The 18,748-nt window shown below is 32.8% G+C and overlaps 4 protein-coding genes across 6 annotated transcripts; 1 reads left to right on the plus strand and 3 right to left on the minus strand.

Annotated features, from left to right (window-relative positions):
- Positions 1-4,105: 4,105 nt before the first annotated feature.
- Positions 4,106-6,011, minus strand: LOC115704848 (uncharacterized protein At3g28850). The gene has a single exon (XM_030632060.2). It carries the CDS (start codon positions 5,488-5,490, stop codon positions 4,318-4,320), a length of 1,173 nt encoding a protein of 390 aa, XP_030487920.2. The 5' UTR covers positions 5,491-6,011; the 3' UTR covers positions 4,106-4,317.
- Positions 6,012-6,106: 95 nt separating this feature from the next.
- LOC115704517 (upstream activation factor subunit UAF30) lies at positions 6,107-8,505 on the minus strand. 3 transcript variants are annotated; one of them, XM_061107345.1, is made up of 4 exons: positions 8,357-8,504; positions 8,274-8,312; positions 6,832-7,031; positions 6,107-6,492 (listed from the first exon to the last, which is right to left on the minus strand). In XM_061107345.1, exons 3-4 carry the CDS (start codon positions 7,003-7,005, stop codon positions 6,364-6,366), a joined length of 303 nt encoding a protein of 100 aa, XP_060963328.1. In that variant the 5' UTR covers positions 7,006-7,031; positions 8,274-8,312; positions 8,357-8,504; the 3' UTR covers positions 6,107-6,363. The 3 variants fall into 3 exon arrangements, with proteins under 3 accessions (XP_060963328.1, XP_030487579.1, XP_030487578.1); XM_030631719.2 differs by having other exon boundaries at positions 8,274-8,505; XM_030631718.2 differs by having other exon boundaries at positions 8,245-8,504.
- Positions 8,506-12,910: 4,405 nt separating this feature from the next.
- Positions 12,911-13,742, plus strand: LOC115704254 (cucumber peeling cupredoxin-like). The gene is made up of 2 exons (XM_030631470.2): positions 12,911-13,139; positions 13,228-13,742. Exons 1-2 carry the CDS (start codon positions 12,911-12,913, stop codon positions 13,740-13,742), a joined length of 744 nt encoding a protein of 247 aa, XP_030487330.2.
- Positions 13,743-14,181: 439 nt separating this feature from the next.
- On the minus strand, positions 14,182-15,560 carry LOC115704255 (putative RING-H2 finger protein ATL71). Its single transcript, XM_030631471.2, has one exon. The coding sequence runs from the start codon at positions 15,316-15,318 to the stop codon at positions 14,731-14,733; it is 588 nt and encodes a 195-aa protein (XP_030487331.2). The 5' UTR covers positions 15,319-15,560; the 3' UTR covers positions 14,182-14,730.
- Positions 15,561-18,748: the final 3,188 nt, after the last annotated feature.

The raw sequence follows: 18,748 nt of genomic DNA on the forward strand, positions 1-18,748 counted from the left end.
CACAAGAAGTTTCATGAAGCATGCCATTAGAGGTCATATAAGATTGAAATTGAGCAGACGTGTACTCTTTGGCATTATCACTTCTCAAAGTACAAATAGATACATTAAATTGAGTTTGAATCTCAAAGACAAAAAGCATGAGAATATAGAAAACAACTCAGAACGATTTTTCATTAAATATAACCAAGTTACACGAGAATAATCATCCACAAAAGTAACAAAATACCTGAATCCAGGTTGAGACAAAATAGGAGAAGGACCCCAAACATCAGAATGAACTAACTCAAAAGGAACACTAGCACGTTTATTGACACGTGGACTCAAACTAACACGATGATGTTTGGCAAACTGACATGACTCACAATCTAATGAAGATAAACTACTATATTGGGGACACAGTTTCTTGAGCAAAGGAAGGGATGGATGACCTAAACGACAATGAGCCTCAAAAGCGGAAGCAACACTCGAACAAACAATAGAGGTTGGCGGAAGTGGGTCAAGAACATACAAGCCACCAGATTCATGTCCTTTACCAATAATCTTCTTCGTCATAAGATCCTGAAACAAACAATGATCAGGAAAGAATGAGATGCAACAATTTAGATTACGAGTGAGTTGACTAACAGAAAGCAAATTAAAGGACAAATCAGGTAAATGTAAGACTCATGACAAAGATAGCATAGGTGTAGGAACAATAGTGCCAGATCCAAGAACAGAAACTGTTGACCCATCAGCTAAGGTGTCAACAGAAGTGGGACTGTGAGACTGAAAAGTGAAAAAGAGACGGGAATTACCTGTCATATGATCTGTGGCACCAGAATCAATGACCCATTTTGAGGATTTGGAAAGAAGGCATGCATTAGAGTTACCTGAATCAGCAATCGCAAAGGATGTAAGAAGATGAAGACTTAAGTGTTTCCTGATACCTTGAGAACTTGGCAAATTCATCAGCAGAAATAAGGACCGATTTGTCAGATGCATCACTAGTGCTTGCAATATTGGCAGAGTGTTGTTGTCGATTCTTAAATTGTAACTTCCTACACTCAAACTTGGTGTGGCCTGGTTTCTTACAATAATTGCACATGATGCTCCCAGAATTTGGTGTGCGGTTATCAGGTCCTTGTGAATTACCTCCTTTAAATCCACTGGGAGTAGAGTTTCTGTCCGGTGCGGGTTATTACGACTCACCAAGGCGCTATTAAGAGGAGTTGAAGAGGTAGTCTCTGTGCGAAGAACACGAGTAAACACATCTTGTAAAGAGGAGACATCAGAACCAGAGAGAACTTGTGACTTTGCAGAGTCAAATTCAGATGAGAGTCCTGCAAGAAAACTCATAATAGCCATCTGTTCTCGTTGGCGCTGTTGAACTTTTACATCAGGACTAAAGGGTAATAGCACATTAAGTTCTTCATATGTTTTCTTGAAAGCCATAAAATAATTCATAAGAGACTTATCTTGTTTCTCCGCGCGATAGAAAGCTTTGCAAACATCATATATGCGAGATATGTTGTCTTTGCCAGAATACAAAAACTCCAAGTAACCCATTAGTTCTTTAACCAATTCACAATGATTAATCAAACTAATTACCTCATTATCGATAGAATTTCGAATTTGAAGGAACAAGCGAGCATCCTCACGGAGCCATATTTTCCTTGAATCGTTTGTTTCTTCAGGAGGATCGTCAGTCAAGTGATCATCTTTGTCAATACTCCTCAAATACAGTCGAATCGTCTTACTCCATTCCAAATAATTCGAACCAATCAACTTATGATCCGTGATTTTAGACATCACAAGAACAACATCAGAAACAACAACTGATTTTGAATCTGATCTTATCTGTGCCATAATCTCAAAAGCAAACACAAAGGACAGAGAAAAAGAACAAAAGAACACCAAAGAATGAACACCCAAACACGAAGAAGACAAACAAATACCGAATTACAACCTAGAACAGATGCGAGTGGGCTTAGAAGAACCCAGTGAAGAATCGGCAACAGAACGCCGTCGAAGGCACCGTCACACGCGCCTCCACGCGCCGGCGCGTGAGCCCCACGCGCAGAAGCTTCAGGCGGCGCGTGAGCCCCACGCGCGAGGAATCCGGCGACCGGACTTCGGGGGTTCGTAGATCGGCGGCTGGGCAGTCCTCCTAAGTGGGCGGTGAGAAAAAATGTTCACTCCAAATAGGATTTTCGAAAAAAACAACCCTAAACTCAAACCCTAATTTTTTTTTTTTCAGAACCCTAATTTCGAATTTCGAATTTTGAATCACAATGCTCTGATACCATGTAGAAAATAGTGATTCGAATTGTGTGTTGATTTCATAGAATAATACATATTTATATACAAAATTAGGAGACTAAATATCTACTAAATATCTAATTCTTTTACAGCTAATATACATCTAATATCTAACAATAATTAACCTAGAACCTAAATATCTTAGGATTAAGATTAATTGACCTAAGATCAACGAAGTGACATCGACTTATAAAGATATAACAGTAAGTTTATAATATATTTTCTACTATCAATATCGATCTAGTCTGATGTATAACCGATACATCTGATACAAGTTTACTTTCCTAATGCTCTAGAAATGACATTTCACTTAAATAAGTGTAAGCAAACTACATCGCTGATTATCACGTCAATGTAAATCTAGTGCACTGATAAATTGTGAAACTAAATAGTTTGAAGCATATGATCATGATTATTTTCACTGTGTTGACAACACTATAATCATGAAACAATATGTTTGAGATTTAATAAAAAATTATATATTAAACATATAATTATGAAAGTAACATGTGAATCAAGAAAAATAAAATAATTTTCAATCTTTTATTAATTAGTAAATAAGATTATATTGACATGAGTTTTATTTAGAACATAAAATCACCACATTGAAACCATCAGAATTTTTCTCACATTGACATTGTCTAAATCTTGGTCAATTCATCAGCTGGATGTGAATAATGCATTTTTAAATGAAAACTATATGAGAAAGTGTAAATATTGCAGCCACCAAGATTTAAGGATGCTTGTCAACCTCAAGTTGTGTGCAAACTACATAAAGCACTCTATGGACTCAAAGAGGCTCCAAAAGTTTGGTTTGAGAAGCTTACTTCCACTTTAACCTCCTTTGGGTTCATCTTCAAGAGCTAATCAATCCCTCTTTCTCAAGCACCACCATGGAAATACCACTCTAATTCTCATCTATGTAAATGATATACTAATTATAGGCAACAACTCATCTCTCATCTTAGCTTTAATATCAAATCTGAACCGTATTTTTACTTTAAAAGACTTGGGTAAATCAAGTACTTCATTGACATTGAAGTCACTTAAACAAGTCAAGGCCTCTATCTCTCTCAGACTAAATATCTTAAGGACCCGTTGTGTAGAGCAAAAATGCAGTTTGCCAAGCCAAACTCCACTCCTATGAAATCTGGTCTAAGACTATCAGCACAAGGCAGTGATCCCATAGAAAGTGATCAATTCTATAGATCAATCGTTGGTGGCCTGCAATATCTCATTGTAACTAGACCTTAGATAACCTATAGTGTCAACAAGGTGTGCCAATTTGTGCACAACTCTCTGCAATCTCACTAGTGTGCAGTGAAGAGAATTCTCAAGTACCTATTGGGCACCTTACACTTTGGTCTCCACATCAGAATATCTAACACATTGGACTTGTGGGGTTTTGTGATATAGATTGGGCAGCTGACCCGGATGATAGGAGATCAACTAGTAGATTCTGCATTTATTTTGGATTGAATCTTGTTGCTTAGCAATCAAAGAAACAACAGAAAGTTTCAAGATCATCCACAGAAGCAGAATTGGGAAGCTTGGCGAGTGTTATAGCTCCTACATGCTTGAACCAAACACATTAAATTAGACTTGTACTTTGTACGTGAAAAAGTCTTAAAGAAAGAGCTTGAAGTGAGACATGTTTTGGACTTTGATAAAATTGCAGATTGCTTGATAGGAGATCAATGTTCCAGTCTTAAACAATACACTTCTCTTTTTATTGTGGAATAATCCACACACATGCACATCTTAAAACTTGAAAGAAAAAAGGCAGAAATGTAAAGAAAACTTGGCATTTTCAGTCATGAAAAAATAATAGGAATCTTCCATTTATTTCTTACTTTGAATTTTACATATTGAATAAGGAAGAAGCTGACTTCAATCCACAAAAGAAACAAGTATATATTTATATGGCCAAATAATCCCCCACAAATTGTACTCCAACCAGCACAAAAAGAATATGAATGAAAAAAATCATGGATACACAATTAAAAAAAAAAAAGTGTTTCAGCAACAAAGAGGGCATATAATCAATCCATTCTCATTACAGTTGGGACACACATGGTACTGACAAACATCATCATCTTCAGCAATGACCTTATGACTGCCATTGCAATTGAAGCAAAGCACAAACCTTATTCCTCCACACCCTTCACAAGGACCATCACTCTTATCAATAGGGACAGTTTTAAAGAGTGGCCTAAGCTTTCCTTGCTCATGTAGCCCCAACACCTCCTCTGCTCCACCAATGTATCTCCCTCTTATGAAAAGCTTAGGAGGAACTGCTTTTCCATCCAACATCATTCTCAACTCTTCCCTAAATTCTAAGTGCATCGAAACATCTCTTTCGAAATACAGTACCCGAAAGCTCTCGAGAAGAAAGCGGATGCTGCTGCAGCCTTCGAAAGTCTTTCGAATCCCTCTCAGTGTTGTTGTGTAGAGGATTACTGAGTCTGAACCACCCGGAGGACATTTCTCTTCGAATTCTTCTAAAGGGTCATAATCATCATCATCATCATCATCATTACCATCTTTTTCGATCCGTGGAGCTTTCGAAGGTGGCTCCTGTTCTTCTTCTTCTTCCTCTTTGGTATTTTCCTCTGCTCTGTTTTTTCTCTCTGCTTCACTCATTCTGATATGTTCCAAAACTGCTTGATGAAATGCATCGAGCAGTCTCGGATCAAATAGGCTAAGCGAGTTCAAATCAGGCCGCCGGAAAGACGAGATGTCGATCTCTGATAATGGGGTTGATTTACGTTCTGGTGTCGATAGTTCTGAATCTTTCAAAACCCTGTTCTCACTTAATCCTTGGTCAGCTCTCATAGAAATCTCTGGATTGGGCTTGAGATAAAACGAGTTCTTCTTAGCCATATTCGGACCAATGTTCTCCTTGTTGTCTAAGTCTTCACCCATATCTTCATCATCTTCAAGGTCTTTCATCAGCTCTTCCACATCGATAACATCTGGTTCTTGCACTGTCACGCAACTCCGGTTGATTTTCTTCACCTCTGTTCCTTCGAAACTACACTTTCTCGGAGCTTGAATATTGTCATTATTGGGAGAAGAATCTACAAACCCATTTGAGAAACTCACCTGAAGAATTCGATCTTGGAACTTAAGATAGCCAACGGGTTTGATCGATTTGATTTTCTTGAGCAATTTTCCTTTCACGCCCTTCATTTTCTTGGCCGTGAATCCCAAATATAGCTTTCAAAATTTAAACTGGGGTAGATTGATTCAGTTATGAAAATGCCCTTTCTTAGTGTAAATATGCCAACAAGATTGGACGAAAGTGAAGATCGACTCTTTCGAGAAAAGAAGAAGAAGAAGAAGAGACACAGTTCAGTGCTGTCTAATTTTTGGTTCCAACGGCTAGAAATTTACTAAGGCAATTTAAAACCAAGGCCTAGTATTTGTAGCTTGTGGGACAGAGGAGGAATCCTATGAGATGCGAATCAGGATAAGTATTTACATAGACGCATTAATATAGTTCCACGTAGAAAAAAGTAAAAAGAAAAGAAATTAGTGTATTATATAGCACACGTGTGTGATATCTAGAGGAAAGCATGAAAAATAATGTATTCGCCATTATAATAGCTAGGCAGGGGAAAGTCATGGGTTATTGGGTAACGGTCATAATTGACTACACTGTTTTTACATAATTTAAGAGTTTTGATTAAAATTACATAGTATGAAAAACTTTCACGTTTAGCTCTTACTATACTTTTTTTTGTTTATTATTATTTTTTATGACAAACATGATAATGGTAAAACTTTCACTAGAACAAACACTTGGTTTTTACTTTTAGCCCCTTAAAGAAAAGCACTTTTTCCTTGACAAGTAATTAATAAGAAAAGTTCGGCTTGTTCTCATTACAAAAGTGGTGAAAGGAAAGTAGCATTGCTGATTTTAATTTCTTATTACAAGTATAAGAATGAAAACAAAATACAAAACTTATGACAACATGCCAAAATTGAGGTTACGAGGATGTTTCTTGCTTGAGATACGCCTTGGGGAAGTGGAGGGAAGGCACGCTGTCTTGAATTGCCAATTTAGCTTGTTTTCTTTGGAAAATGGAGCTTGATCAATGAAGGAAGATCAGCTAACTCAACTTGAGGCTTGCCCAATAAAATACTCCTCAACTTATGATCACAATTGACCACATTCTTGTTGTTGGGATCCTAGGAAGAAAAATTAAGTTTAGCTTCTTTTATATGTAACATAAAATTCTCATCCTAATGAATCACTATAAATTGAATCAAAACAATGCATAAAGACATTCCAACAATCCATGTATTGAAATTTTACAGATGCTCAACGATCAATTAGTTTAGAGTAATATGATATGCTAAGACATTTTAGATAAAACTTGTGGTCCTGAAAAGAATACAAGTATATATATATATATATAATTCACTAGCTGGTATTAAATACAGCATAAACATTTTGTATGTTGCCCATCATTACAAAGTTTACGACTTTACTAACAGAAAAAGAAAATAAGTGCAGAACAGAAGAACCTGAAGATTGTTCTCCTTGATATATGACCAGACACGCATGAAACAGCCAAGACGAGAAGTCTGAGACTGCCCCATGAACTCCCTTAATGGCGTAGGAAGATTTATAAGATCAATCAAATTTGCCAGCTTCTTTGGGTTATCTGTAATGGCCTGCTTCATCCGAGGTGGCAACATTGTTCACACACTTGATTCTAATCTTTCTGAGACAATAAGAATGAAGTTACTTCGATGCTCTTAGCATAACTCTTCATGAAAAACACAAAACAAATTATCATTTTTAATTGAAATATAGTTGCGCGATGAGAATATAATCTATATCACCAAATTACATGCTCTGGAATTGAACTCAAATACCACTTTCCATCATTTAACACAAAAGGGGAAAAAACCTTGCAAACTGGATATATAGTTCCAGAATGAACTAATTATCTCAAGCTATTCATCATCCAATTGCATGATCTACAAGTAGAACTCAAACTTCACTTTTTTCTCTCTAAATAGCTTCGGAAACAATATCCCTAACAGACCAGAAAACATTCAATCACCTAAAAGTGCAACCACTCTACTTCATCAACTAGACAGCAGACTCAGAAACAATGTAGCATCACAATGTTGGCTTATTGAAAAGGCAAAAAAATTGTAATAACAGAGTAAGTTATTTTTCCCAAGAAGACTGAAAAGCAGGCAATATCCTAACTACATCTCACCAGAGAAATATGTGACGTTACCATTAAACAAAACAAAAGAGGAAGGATTGGGTTTGAGAAGAATAAAAAGAGATTCAGAGTAACTTAACAAACTTCTGGCGCGAAATAGCCCACACCACTCACTTCACTTAGCAGTGATTGTCAACGGGGAGGAGAGTGCATTCCCCATCCCTTTGACCCTGTCCCCATAAGTTCCCCGTGGGAGTGGGTTGGTGTTGGGGCAGGAAATCCCCCCATGGCCTATTTAGCTAGCTAAAAAAGCTTATAAACATTTTATCTTAACAAAAGCAAAACCATAATCTAACATTATATATATGTCATATTACATATATAGTTCCAGTTCATGATCCAAAATTATGTTTTCTAATATGTCTAGTCCATCTGCCAAAGCAAAAACATTAGCTTTTTTTTTTCTTTCATTCAAACATTTAACCAAACACCTTAGCTACATTAACTAAGCAGCTAGAATAAATGTAAAACTTACATTCACAAAGCACAAATGAAACACAACAACTAATTGGGCATCATCGTCAAATTAGCACAGATATTTCACCAAAGAAGTCATGCTTAGTCAATTCAATATTTAAAAAATGAGCAGTGATTCGACAATTGTGGACAATCATGGACACCTCTGATTTACCAACAACTCATGGAAGTTGTATCAAGGTACCTATACATGTATATATATGTACAAGGTTATATTTACCAGGAATCAAAGTTGCAGGTTAGAGTTACCAGAGAGAGACCGAGAGGAAAGAGGGTTGCAGTGGCTGCCTATGTGAGAGAGATAGAGAAAGAGAGAGGGTTTCTGCGGCTGCCTATGTATGTCAGAGAGAGAGAGAGAGAGAGAGAGAGAGAGAGAGAGAGAGGAGGATAGCTGCTGTCCCTGTCGGGAAGAGTGAGTTGCTGAGGCCGGCGCTGGTGAAAAGGGTGGCAGGCAGCCCCTATAAAAGTAATTTTCTTCTCTTTAGGCTCACCAAAACTTATCTTTTGCTTATTTTGCCCCACATACAATGGGTGTTCATTGGATCACATCTAATAGATTTGGATCCATCCGATCCAATCTAATTATTTATTGGATATTGGATTTTTCCATCCGATCTAATCTAATTGAATTGAGTCATCCGATCCGATCCAATTGATGTATTGGATTGGATCGGTTCCATCCATTGAATGTTTTAACTAGTTTTTTATTGGATTGGATTGGATCCATCCAATAAATCCAATGAATGAATCCAATCAATTTTAGCCACTATGTAGGTTGATTTCATTAAAAAGAAAAAAATATAAATGAAAAAATATAATTTAAAACCTAATAATCCAACACAGATAATAAAATAATATATAAAATATTAAATAAAATAATTAAATATATAAAATTATAAATATTAAATATGATTGGATGGACATTGGATGATATTGGATTGGATCGATTCGGTTATCCATTGGATCAGATGTCTCATCCAACATCCGATCCGATCCGATCCAATTGAATTTTTTAAATTTTCATCCGATCTGATCCAATTATGGTTGGATATCCGATTCTATTAGATCAGTTGAAATTGGATCGGTCGGTTGGAATTGGATCGGATGACTTCCAAAACTCATATTTTGAAGTCAAAATCTTTTAAACCCATATTTTCTTAGCAGTTTTAAGACATGTTGTATTGTTTATTTATTTATGAGATAATTACATAAAACATTATTTTTTGTAAAAAAAATTACATTTTTATGTTTAAAGAATTTTTTATATATATATTTTACAATTTTTTATAGAAATAACACGAAAACAACAAGAAAACTACATAAAAATAACATCTAAACAATATCAAAATAACAATAAAACATATAGATAACAAAAAATCAACAACAAATTAACAAGAGTACAACATAAAAAGACTGTATTTTCTGTAAATAAAATTAAAAAAATTGTAAAAATATTTAAAATTCCGTGAAACCGTATTTTTATAACTTTTTTGTTGTTTTTGTGTGTTTGTGAAATAATCCCTTTATTTATTGCTCTTAACTACTATGCTATATTGTCTATGCGACATAACATACATGTGATGGCACTATTTTATTGGTCCATATAATTTAATTATTAAAAAAATTTAAAAAGTAAAAGATCTTTTAAAAATAAATAAATTAATTAATTAAAAAAACAATTTTTTTTTTCTCTTTTTGATGCCTCTTATTTCTTTCTTTTCATTTTCTCCCATTTTTCTTCTTCTTCTTTAATCATCGTACCAACACCACCGCCATTATTGCCACCACCGAAACTACCACTGCAATACCACCACCACCGCCAACCATCACCATGCAAACACCACTACCCACTACCACTGCAACCATATCACTACAATACTATTGCCGCCATTGCATTTATTAGATCCAAATCAATTTCAATTATAATAAACAAAATCAAACTGCAAAAACAATCTTAGATTTAGAATAAAATCAAACAAAATACCAAAATGAGAATTAATAAATGAAAAAATAAAAACAGAAAAGAAATGATGAACATATGAGATTTTTAATGGTGACGCCGACTAGTTCGAGATCTGAACTCGTGGGTCTAAGAGTTTAGGAACCTTTAATGGCGACACCGACTAGTTCGAGGGAAAGAGCAGAGAGCGTTGGTTCAGACTAAGATATAATATTGTGCCAAAAGTTGGGCTAAATTTGACATAAGATATAATATTGTGCTAAATTTAGTCTACAATAAATTTTACTTTTTCTTTACTATAATGCACCTAATTATTATGATTCATTGACTTTTACATACTTTAACTTCTTTATTTGCCACATTACCATTGTTTAAACAATAAAAAATAATAATTTTTTATATTTACAATAAAATAATAAATGATCGTCAATAACAATTAAATTTTTGGGCTTTTTCCAATTTTAACCAAAAAATATAACAATATTACAAAAAAACTTTCAGCCGACCAAATAAACAAATATACAGCCCAAATAAAAGAAAAAGATTATTTACACCACATACTGAAATTTCTAATTTTTTTTAATATTTTTACTTTGGGGCAGAAGTTTTTTCAAAAATATTGTGTTTTCTTTTTCAAAAATACTGTGTAAGTTTTGTGTATTGTGTTAAGTTTTTACTGTTGTTCTACGATTATTTTTTAGTTGTTCCACTGTTGTTTTTAGTTGTTCTGTTTTGTGTTCCATTGTTGTTTTATAAAAACACAGCATTTTTTTAAAAAAATTCTTGTGACAGTATTTTTGTAAAAATTAAGCCAAATTTTAGTATTTTTGTAAGTTTCCCTAAAAAAATTACACAAATACCTCTTACACACACCTTCAACCCATGATCCACGCTTCCTGGGATTGAAACCTTCGTATGATCATGCAACCTATGATTGACCAACCTAGCAACTCAACACAATCGAAATATAACCCAACCAGAAAGTGAACCACCATTAATTATGGCGACTTCACTTGAGAAGACGACCAGAATCAATCAATACAGGGGTTGTTTCGAATTCATGAAAAAAAAAGTGCAGAAAAACTACTACGAAACTAAAATTCAATTAGAAATTCAGTTTAATTCGCATAAAACTAATACCCTGACTTCAATTTTCAGATTCATGAAATGCAAATTTGAAAAAGTTGATTTGGAGTTCCCAAACAATCAAACTCAAGTATAATCCAAAAAAAAAATCACATCAATACTATAGTAAAATATTTATCCTGGTGCAGTTTCGTTATTCCAAATTTTTAATAGTCAATTTGTTCATATTAAATCACAAATAGATATGTAGATAAAGTTACGTACGTGGAAACAATATTCTAATCTTTAATGTTTCATAACAGTTGTATAAACATTTTGCTAAGAGTTGTTTCTCCACATATTACTATTAAGGTACAAGTAATTATCGATTAGTGACAAAAAAAATACTGACAAATAGTTTCTTACAAGTACACATTCACATTTAACATTTTTAGTTGCAATTAAGTTACATGTTAGTTGAATAATATTTTTGTTACTACAATATCATATAGTATTATAAAAACTAGATTTAGAATTGTCAAAATATGCAACCTGAACAGATAAAACACGATTGTTGTAATATTAGTTTGTATTAAATATATGAAATTATTAGTTGTTATGTGGTTTTTTGTTAATTGACTCACAACAAATATAACTGTTGCATTAATTACAGTTTTATCACGGTTGTCTTAAAGTTGACTTCATCTTACCCTTTTGGCCATCGAAGTTGAAATTTTTCAGGCAAAGACACGTTCGACTTCTTCTTCATTGGACGACGACCACCTTTAGCCACGGGGGGAGCGAAATCGGAGTCATCATCGTCAATGACTCGATGTTTCCCTTTAGCATTGTTAGCAATTGATTTATGATCCATTTTGAAGCTTTTTTTGGCAATAGAGATGGAGAAGCAGAAGAACAGTTAAATAGCTATTATATACACGAAATGAAAGATATGAAAAAAGCTGAATGAAAATGGTGGCAGTTAGATGAAGAAGTTAGAGATGGATATAGCTGAATGGGTTTTGATCGTAAGTTAATTGTGGGGGAAGAATGTGATTTTTTGAAATGAAAAACTGAAAAAGAAATGGATAGAGAAACAGAACACTAACTTAAAAACTCAAAATAAAAATAAAAATGATAAAAAAAAAAGAAAAAGGAAAAAAGGAAAAACCTATGTAAGTGAGGTGACATGCATATATAGCGTGTGTGTGAGTGATAGTGTGTAAGTGATAGAGTAAGATGTACTTTGGTAATTAAAAGCAGATTAAAAGTAAAAATGCTGTCCACACTTTATGAAGTATTTTTGTAAATAAAATGTCATTTTGTATTTTCATGTAAAAGTTTTTAAATTTTTTGTATTTATTTTGTATACATAATTATAAATAGTGGACTAAATATAATATAAACTTATTTGCTGTTGTTAAATTTAGAATAAATTTACCTCTTGCATTAGGGATGATCGATGATGGTAGTATTATAAAGATACAACAATCGTATTTATTTAGGTTATTTTGTCACATTTTATTAACTTTTGATAAATTTTCTAAAAAAAATGATAATTCAAATTTGCAAAAGGATGCAATTACTCTTACCGGAAAATTAAATGTAATGGTTACGGATCCTTAAAACTAATAAACAACGTAAACATACATTGACCAAAATATCTAAGTAACATATATCTGCATTAATTTTGTTCCTTAATGTCGTAAAACCGTAGTACATTATTTGACCAACTATATAATATCATCTTCCATAATCCATTGCATGGAATTTCTTCTTTAACATAACAAAAACAGAAATTAAGCCTCCATCGATCTCTCAAAAAAAGCCAATAATTCAGATCACTTCAAACTTTGAACACATGGCAGTGCATCATCATCAAAACCACGTCGTTTTGATAACAGTCATGGTGATGATCATCATGATAGTTCCATCGTTGGGTTGTTGCTTAACTCCACCACCGCCACCACTCCCACCGCCATCGGGACTCCAATACTGGGTCGGAGATTCCCTCTGGACCATCCCTCCTTCCCCTTATTACTACTCAAACTGGTCTTCTTCCCACTTCTTCAAACTCGGCGACTCACTAGGTAATATTTTTATCTAATTTAATATAAAGTGATACATAATTCCAATACATACATTATATATGTATATTCAAATATTTTGTCTTTACAGCTTTTGATTTCGAAACGGGGCGTTACAACGTGATCCAAGTGACAAGACAAGAGTATGAGAGCTGCACCTCATGGAGCCCAATCAAGATATATTACGAAGGACCAGCAATCGTTCCCCTGACACAGCAAGGTGTACTTTACTTCATTTGTAATTTGTCCAACTACTGCAATCTCGGCCAGAAGATCGCCATTACCGTCCATGATTGTCCTAAAACAAATCCTCCGTCGCCAGCACCGGCGATACCGGCATCGCCACCACCTTCCCCGGCTCCTTCAACTGTTAGAAGTCCTCCGTCGTCACCATCGCCGCCGCCGTATAATAATGGATCTCGTCATGGTGAACCTGCTCCAAGTCCAGCTGTTAATCCTTCACCCAGTGCCGGAAATGGTCGCCATTCGCCGGAGAATAATGCACCTAAAGCGAACAAGTCTGCTGCTATTATGAGTGGAGGAAACAAGTTTGGTTTTGGATTGTGTATGATTTTATTCATTTGCTTTGTTGGGGGAAAAATGTAGTAGGAGATTATGGATTGTAGTAAATTTTAATTAGTACTTTAATTTAGGTTTGCATTAGGAACAAAAACAAGTCTCTAGATTTGTTATTGTCTGTTTTTATTAGGGGAATTGTCCTTATTATTGTTTCATCTAGCTATTTCTATGTCTCATTTTACATGTACTTTATAACATGGTGTTCTTTAATAAACAAAAGGAAATATTCTGAATAGACCGATCGACTAATAAAGTTTTATCTGTTTAATGTTCTTTTTATCATTTGTTGCTGAAATGCCCACATTTTTTTATTTTATTTCTTTTTGATGAGGGAAATTAATCCCCAATTAATTAAATTTATGACACGAAATCTATCTCAAAAAAAAAATAAAAAATAATTTTGTGACATGTAAACAATGTTTTGTTTGCACTGAGGCTGGTCTTGAGGCTGGTCTTGAACTTTGAGTCTTTGAGAAGGCCTATGCAAAATATATATGATAGTGTCATAAAACATTAAACATAATATAGTATTTTTACAAAATTGAGGCCATTTCAAAGTGTGGGAGCCGACATAGCCCACCTGAGCCAGATCCGGGCCCTATAATGCACCCAATTTGCAAGCATACGGTTACAACATTACATGTTATTTTGAATAATTGCAGTTTTTCAAGAGCGTCCTCAATACTTTTCTGATGGGCACAGAACTTATTATGGTAGAGGATTTTCCATCTCTCTTGGTTGAGCTATAAGCCATGTGGCATTATTAAAAGAAAAAACGTAATACCAACTCACTTAAAAAAAAATGATAAATCATGTGGATAAGAGAGAAAATAAAAAAAATATACATATATTTTAGGATAATGGTTCCCTTTCCAAATTAATTTCTATTTTCACCTACTTTTTTTGAGAACAAGGAGTAAAACTAACAGATTAATAATTAAACAAGTTTGTCATATTCATCCCCACCAAGAAAAAAATAATAATATTAATCAAAGAAATTATTAACAGGAACAAATCAAAGGTAAACGACATGATCATCATCTTGATGATGATGAGAAACTAGTTCAACCGAAGAAGTTGGATTAGCCAACTTCCGACACACCGGACACGTGGGATGCAATCGAAGCCACCGGAAACCACAGTTGACATGGTAGAAATGAGCACAATCCGGCAAAACTAGAAGAGTATCATCATCCTTATAATCAACCAAACATATTGAGCAGCAACACCCTCCTCCTGATGATGATGATGAACCCGCGCTTAAGTTTATTAATCCTTGTTGCTTCAACACTTGAGAATATTTAAGCTTTGGATAAGTAGAAAGAAGACCTTCATCTAAGCCTTCTTTAATATTACCGGTCATAACCGCCTGAGACGGGTTGCTTGGGGAGGTGGCGGCGATCGGGGAAGCTCTTTGGTGTTGGAGGTCAGTGGTGGGAGACCAAACCTCGCCTCTACAAAAGTAGGAAAAAGCGATGGCTATGGTTAAAATAACTAAGGTAAGGCCTAAGGAGAATATTATTATGTAAGCGGTTTCATTGATGAAGCTTGATGATGATGATGATGAGCTTGAAGATGGGGAAGATGCCGTAATGGAATCCATACATATATATTTCGGATTAATATTATGTTTGGCAATGAATTGTGAAAAGGTAGATGATGATGATGATGATGATGATGATTATAGTAGTCTATAGTAAATTGATGTGGTCAATTGTTTTTTTTTATATGTTTTGGTCAAATTAATTAATTATATTTACTTCATTTTCATATATGATGCTCTATATATTAGTCATTAACAAAATCTGTACTCTAGCAAGTGCAAAATAAATAGTTTATTAATTAGTTTTATTAGGAAAAGATGTATGTAATTGATATATTGTACTGAATCATATATCTACTGAAGGAGAATGATTAAAATATAAGAAATGCCGTGTTGAAAAATTATTAATAAATTTGGCAAAAAGAGATACAGTTTGTGTACAAATAAATATGTTAACTTGCAGGAACAAATAACTGCATATAAAAAAATTTATCGAAAAAGTAAAATAACTGCATATATATTGTAACACGGGAATGGTATAGGTAGCGTTTAATTTTTATATTCTCTTTAATGTTTGTCCTAAAAATATAGGGAAATTTACATGTTATACTAATTTTTTGCTATTTTTTCACAAATATATTATCAGATAGTTTTTTTTTAACTGTATTTTTTTTATAAGTTTATATTGTGTTAAATTTTCACTAATGTTCTACTGGTGTTTTGAGTTGTTTTGCTTTGTGTTTTACTAGTACTGTTTTATAAAAACACAGTATTTTTGAAAAGATTTCCGTGTAACAGTATTTTTGTAAAAATTAAACTAAATTCCAATATTTTTGTAAGTTTCCCAAAATTGTATAGTAAATTGTGGCATAATATATATTGAGTCCATTTTAAAAATCTTTGGAGGATAAAACTAAAGGAAAATCTCCAATACTATTATGAATATATAAAATAGAGAAGGAAAAAAAAAAATAGAAGATTTAGATGCATAGATCATAAGAAATTTTTAATGAGGTAAACTTTTATTTGTACAAAAATATGATTAAAATATAAGAACCTAAATTTATATATTAATATAAAAGAAAGCGCATAAAAAGTGTAGGTGGCTTTGTATAAGTTTTTATTTATATTGTTTTAATTTCATTAAAAAATATATATCATAATGAAAAACTTAATTCTTATAGTAATAAAACACAAATCTAACATATATAATAAGCATTAACATATCATAATCAAAATATAAAGATATAATAAAAATCCAATCCCACCTAATAAGCATAAGCGTGAATAAACAAGCTCAATGCATCAAATGCAAATATCATATAAATTATAAAATAAATTACTTTTTAGTTTAATCGTTTAGGAAAATAATGTGTGATATTTTAAATTTAGTTTTTTTATGTGATCTCACGTGTGCAAGTGTGTATTAAGAATTTAATTAATTAATATTTTTTATTAAACAAAATAAACAAATATATAAAAAAAATTAATTGATAAAAATATTTTAAAATAACATATAAATATAATTGATTGATAATAAGATTGGTTTGGTTCGGTTGTTCGTTGGATCATATGTCTCATTTAACAATTGATTCAACCCAATTGGATTTTGATAATTTACATCAAATCTGATCTAATTATGATTAGATATTCGATTCTATTAGATCAATTGTGATTAAATTGTTGTATTGGATCGGATGACTTTCTGCACACTCCTATTTTAGATCTCTTAATTTTACAAAGGGTCATTCTATAGTATACATTCTAAAAATTAATAAGGGTTATTATTATACATTCCTATCAATTTCAGCATCCAAAATAATTTTTTAGCAAATTTTTTTTTATAATTGTATACATTGTAGTTATTCAGAACCACAGATAAATTTTCAAAAAATTTCAAATAGTTTCCAGCAGCAAAAATAAAGTTTTTTTTAGTGATAAGTAACTGTTTAAATTTTATTTTTACTATTATAAACTATTAAGTCTAATTGTAGTTTTAATTAGTATATGTTTCTTATACTGAAAAATAAAACCACATATATCAATATAAATAGAATTCAACAAAAAAAAATCAATATAAATAATGTTTTTTTTAATAAGTTATGAAATTTTATTAATGGCAATTAATTAAAATAATAGTCTACAATTTAATCAGAATATCTCTTTCATTGGAGACATAGGGTTAGAATTAGAAAAATGAGTCAAATAATCAGCCGCCTATAATTTCGAGATTGTTTGACAAAAAAATTAAAATAAAATTAGATTAAAAAAGATTGCTGTTAGATTTAATGGTATAAACTGAAATGTATATGTTTAAGTATTAAGTGCGGAATTAATCAAACATATATACACTATGAATAAGGATCGAAATACCTCCAGCCATTGAATCTTGAGCTTCAAACCCACATAAGCTTTGATTTGCAAAGGAAATTGACTACCATGGGTAATCGGGCTTCCTCGCTCTCTCAACTCTCTTTAGATGGAATTTGCTGTTATGAACAGAATGAGTGAGGAGCTCGGGGACCGAGACCCTATATTTATAGGTGAGATACTCCATCGATATACGCGCCACATTAATTGTCGAATATTTTGACAATTAATTCAGAAATCAAATCGTGTAATGAATATAGAAATCTGACCATATATAGAATATTACATAATTGATTTTGTCCAGATTTAATGAATATAAAATATTCATTTAACAGAAAATCAATTATTTATTTATTTCCTTAAATAGAAAATCATTTCCTTAATTAGAAAATAATTTCCATAAATAAAATATTCTAATATTCTCCCACTTGGTCAGCATTTAAACTAAAATATTCAAACCCAACGTTCCTCATTATATAATAAACATACGAATCATAGCGACATGTCCTCATTATAAGTCGAGTATTATCTTCCATGTATTACGATATATTTATTATATAACAATGTACTTTATGTGGCAATGTACTTAAGTGAATAAACCCTAACCCTTATGTTTATTCAGGTCCTCTTACGATAATTTTCTCAGATGAAATTAAGGTGCACATAAATATGAGAAAATATCGAAATTAGAGTTTCATTGAATAATTTTTGGTTGTACAAATAAAAAACTGCATATGGGTTAACTGAATCCCACATTTACTTTATGATCCTTGAATTTGTGTTGCGGCATGCCTTTAGTCAAGGATCTATGCGATCACCCAATTCAGTTTGCGTGATTAATGACCACTTATCACGCCTTTTTATGGCTAAATACTTAATGTCGATATGCTAGCTTCGACCAGTACTCTTAGAGTTATTAGCCATAAATATTGTAGCTGAATTTATCGCAAAATTTTCTTAATGGCCTAATGAAACTGTAATTCTGAACTCTAGGCCTACTATGAAACTCTATAATACATCATACGAGATGTATCCTCAAAACAATAAATGAATCTGACTTCTATAGTGGAAATAACAATCAAGATTCTCTACAATATAACTTACTGGTAATCTTAAGGAC

Source organism: Cannabis sativa, chromosome 1, assembly GCF_029168945.1.
Source record: "Cannabis sativa cultivar Pink pepper isolate KNU-18-1 chromosome 1, ASM2916894v1, whole genome shotgun sequence".
Classification (NCBI taxonomy): Eukaryota; Viridiplantae; Streptophyta; class Magnoliopsida; order Rosales; family Cannabaceae; genus Cannabis; species Cannabis sativa.

Coding starts and splice junctions, on each gene's coding strand:
- LOC115704848 (XM_030632060.2), bottom strand. CDS start 5,490: ATGAAGGGCGTGAAAGGAAAATTGCTCAAGAAAATCAAATCGATCAAA.
- LOC115704517 (XM_030631719.2), bottom strand. CDS start 7,005: ATGTTGCCACCTCGGATGAAGCAGGCCATTACAGATAACCCAAAGAAG. Junction 6,493..6,831: donor TCAAGGAGAACAATCTTCAG/GTTCTTCTGTTC, acceptor TTTTCTTCCTAG/GATCCCAACAACAAGAATGT.
- LOC115704254 (XM_030631470.2), top strand. CDS start 12,911: ATGGCAGTGCATCATCATCAAAACCACGTCGTTTTGATAACAGTCATG. Junction 13,140..13,227: donor CAAACTCGGCGACTCACTAG/GTAATATTTTTA, acceptor TTGTCTTTACAG/CTTTTGATTTCGAAACGGGG.
- LOC115704255 (XM_030631471.2), bottom strand. CDS start 15,318: ATGGATTCCATTACGGCATCTTCCCCATCTTCAAGCTCATCATCATCA.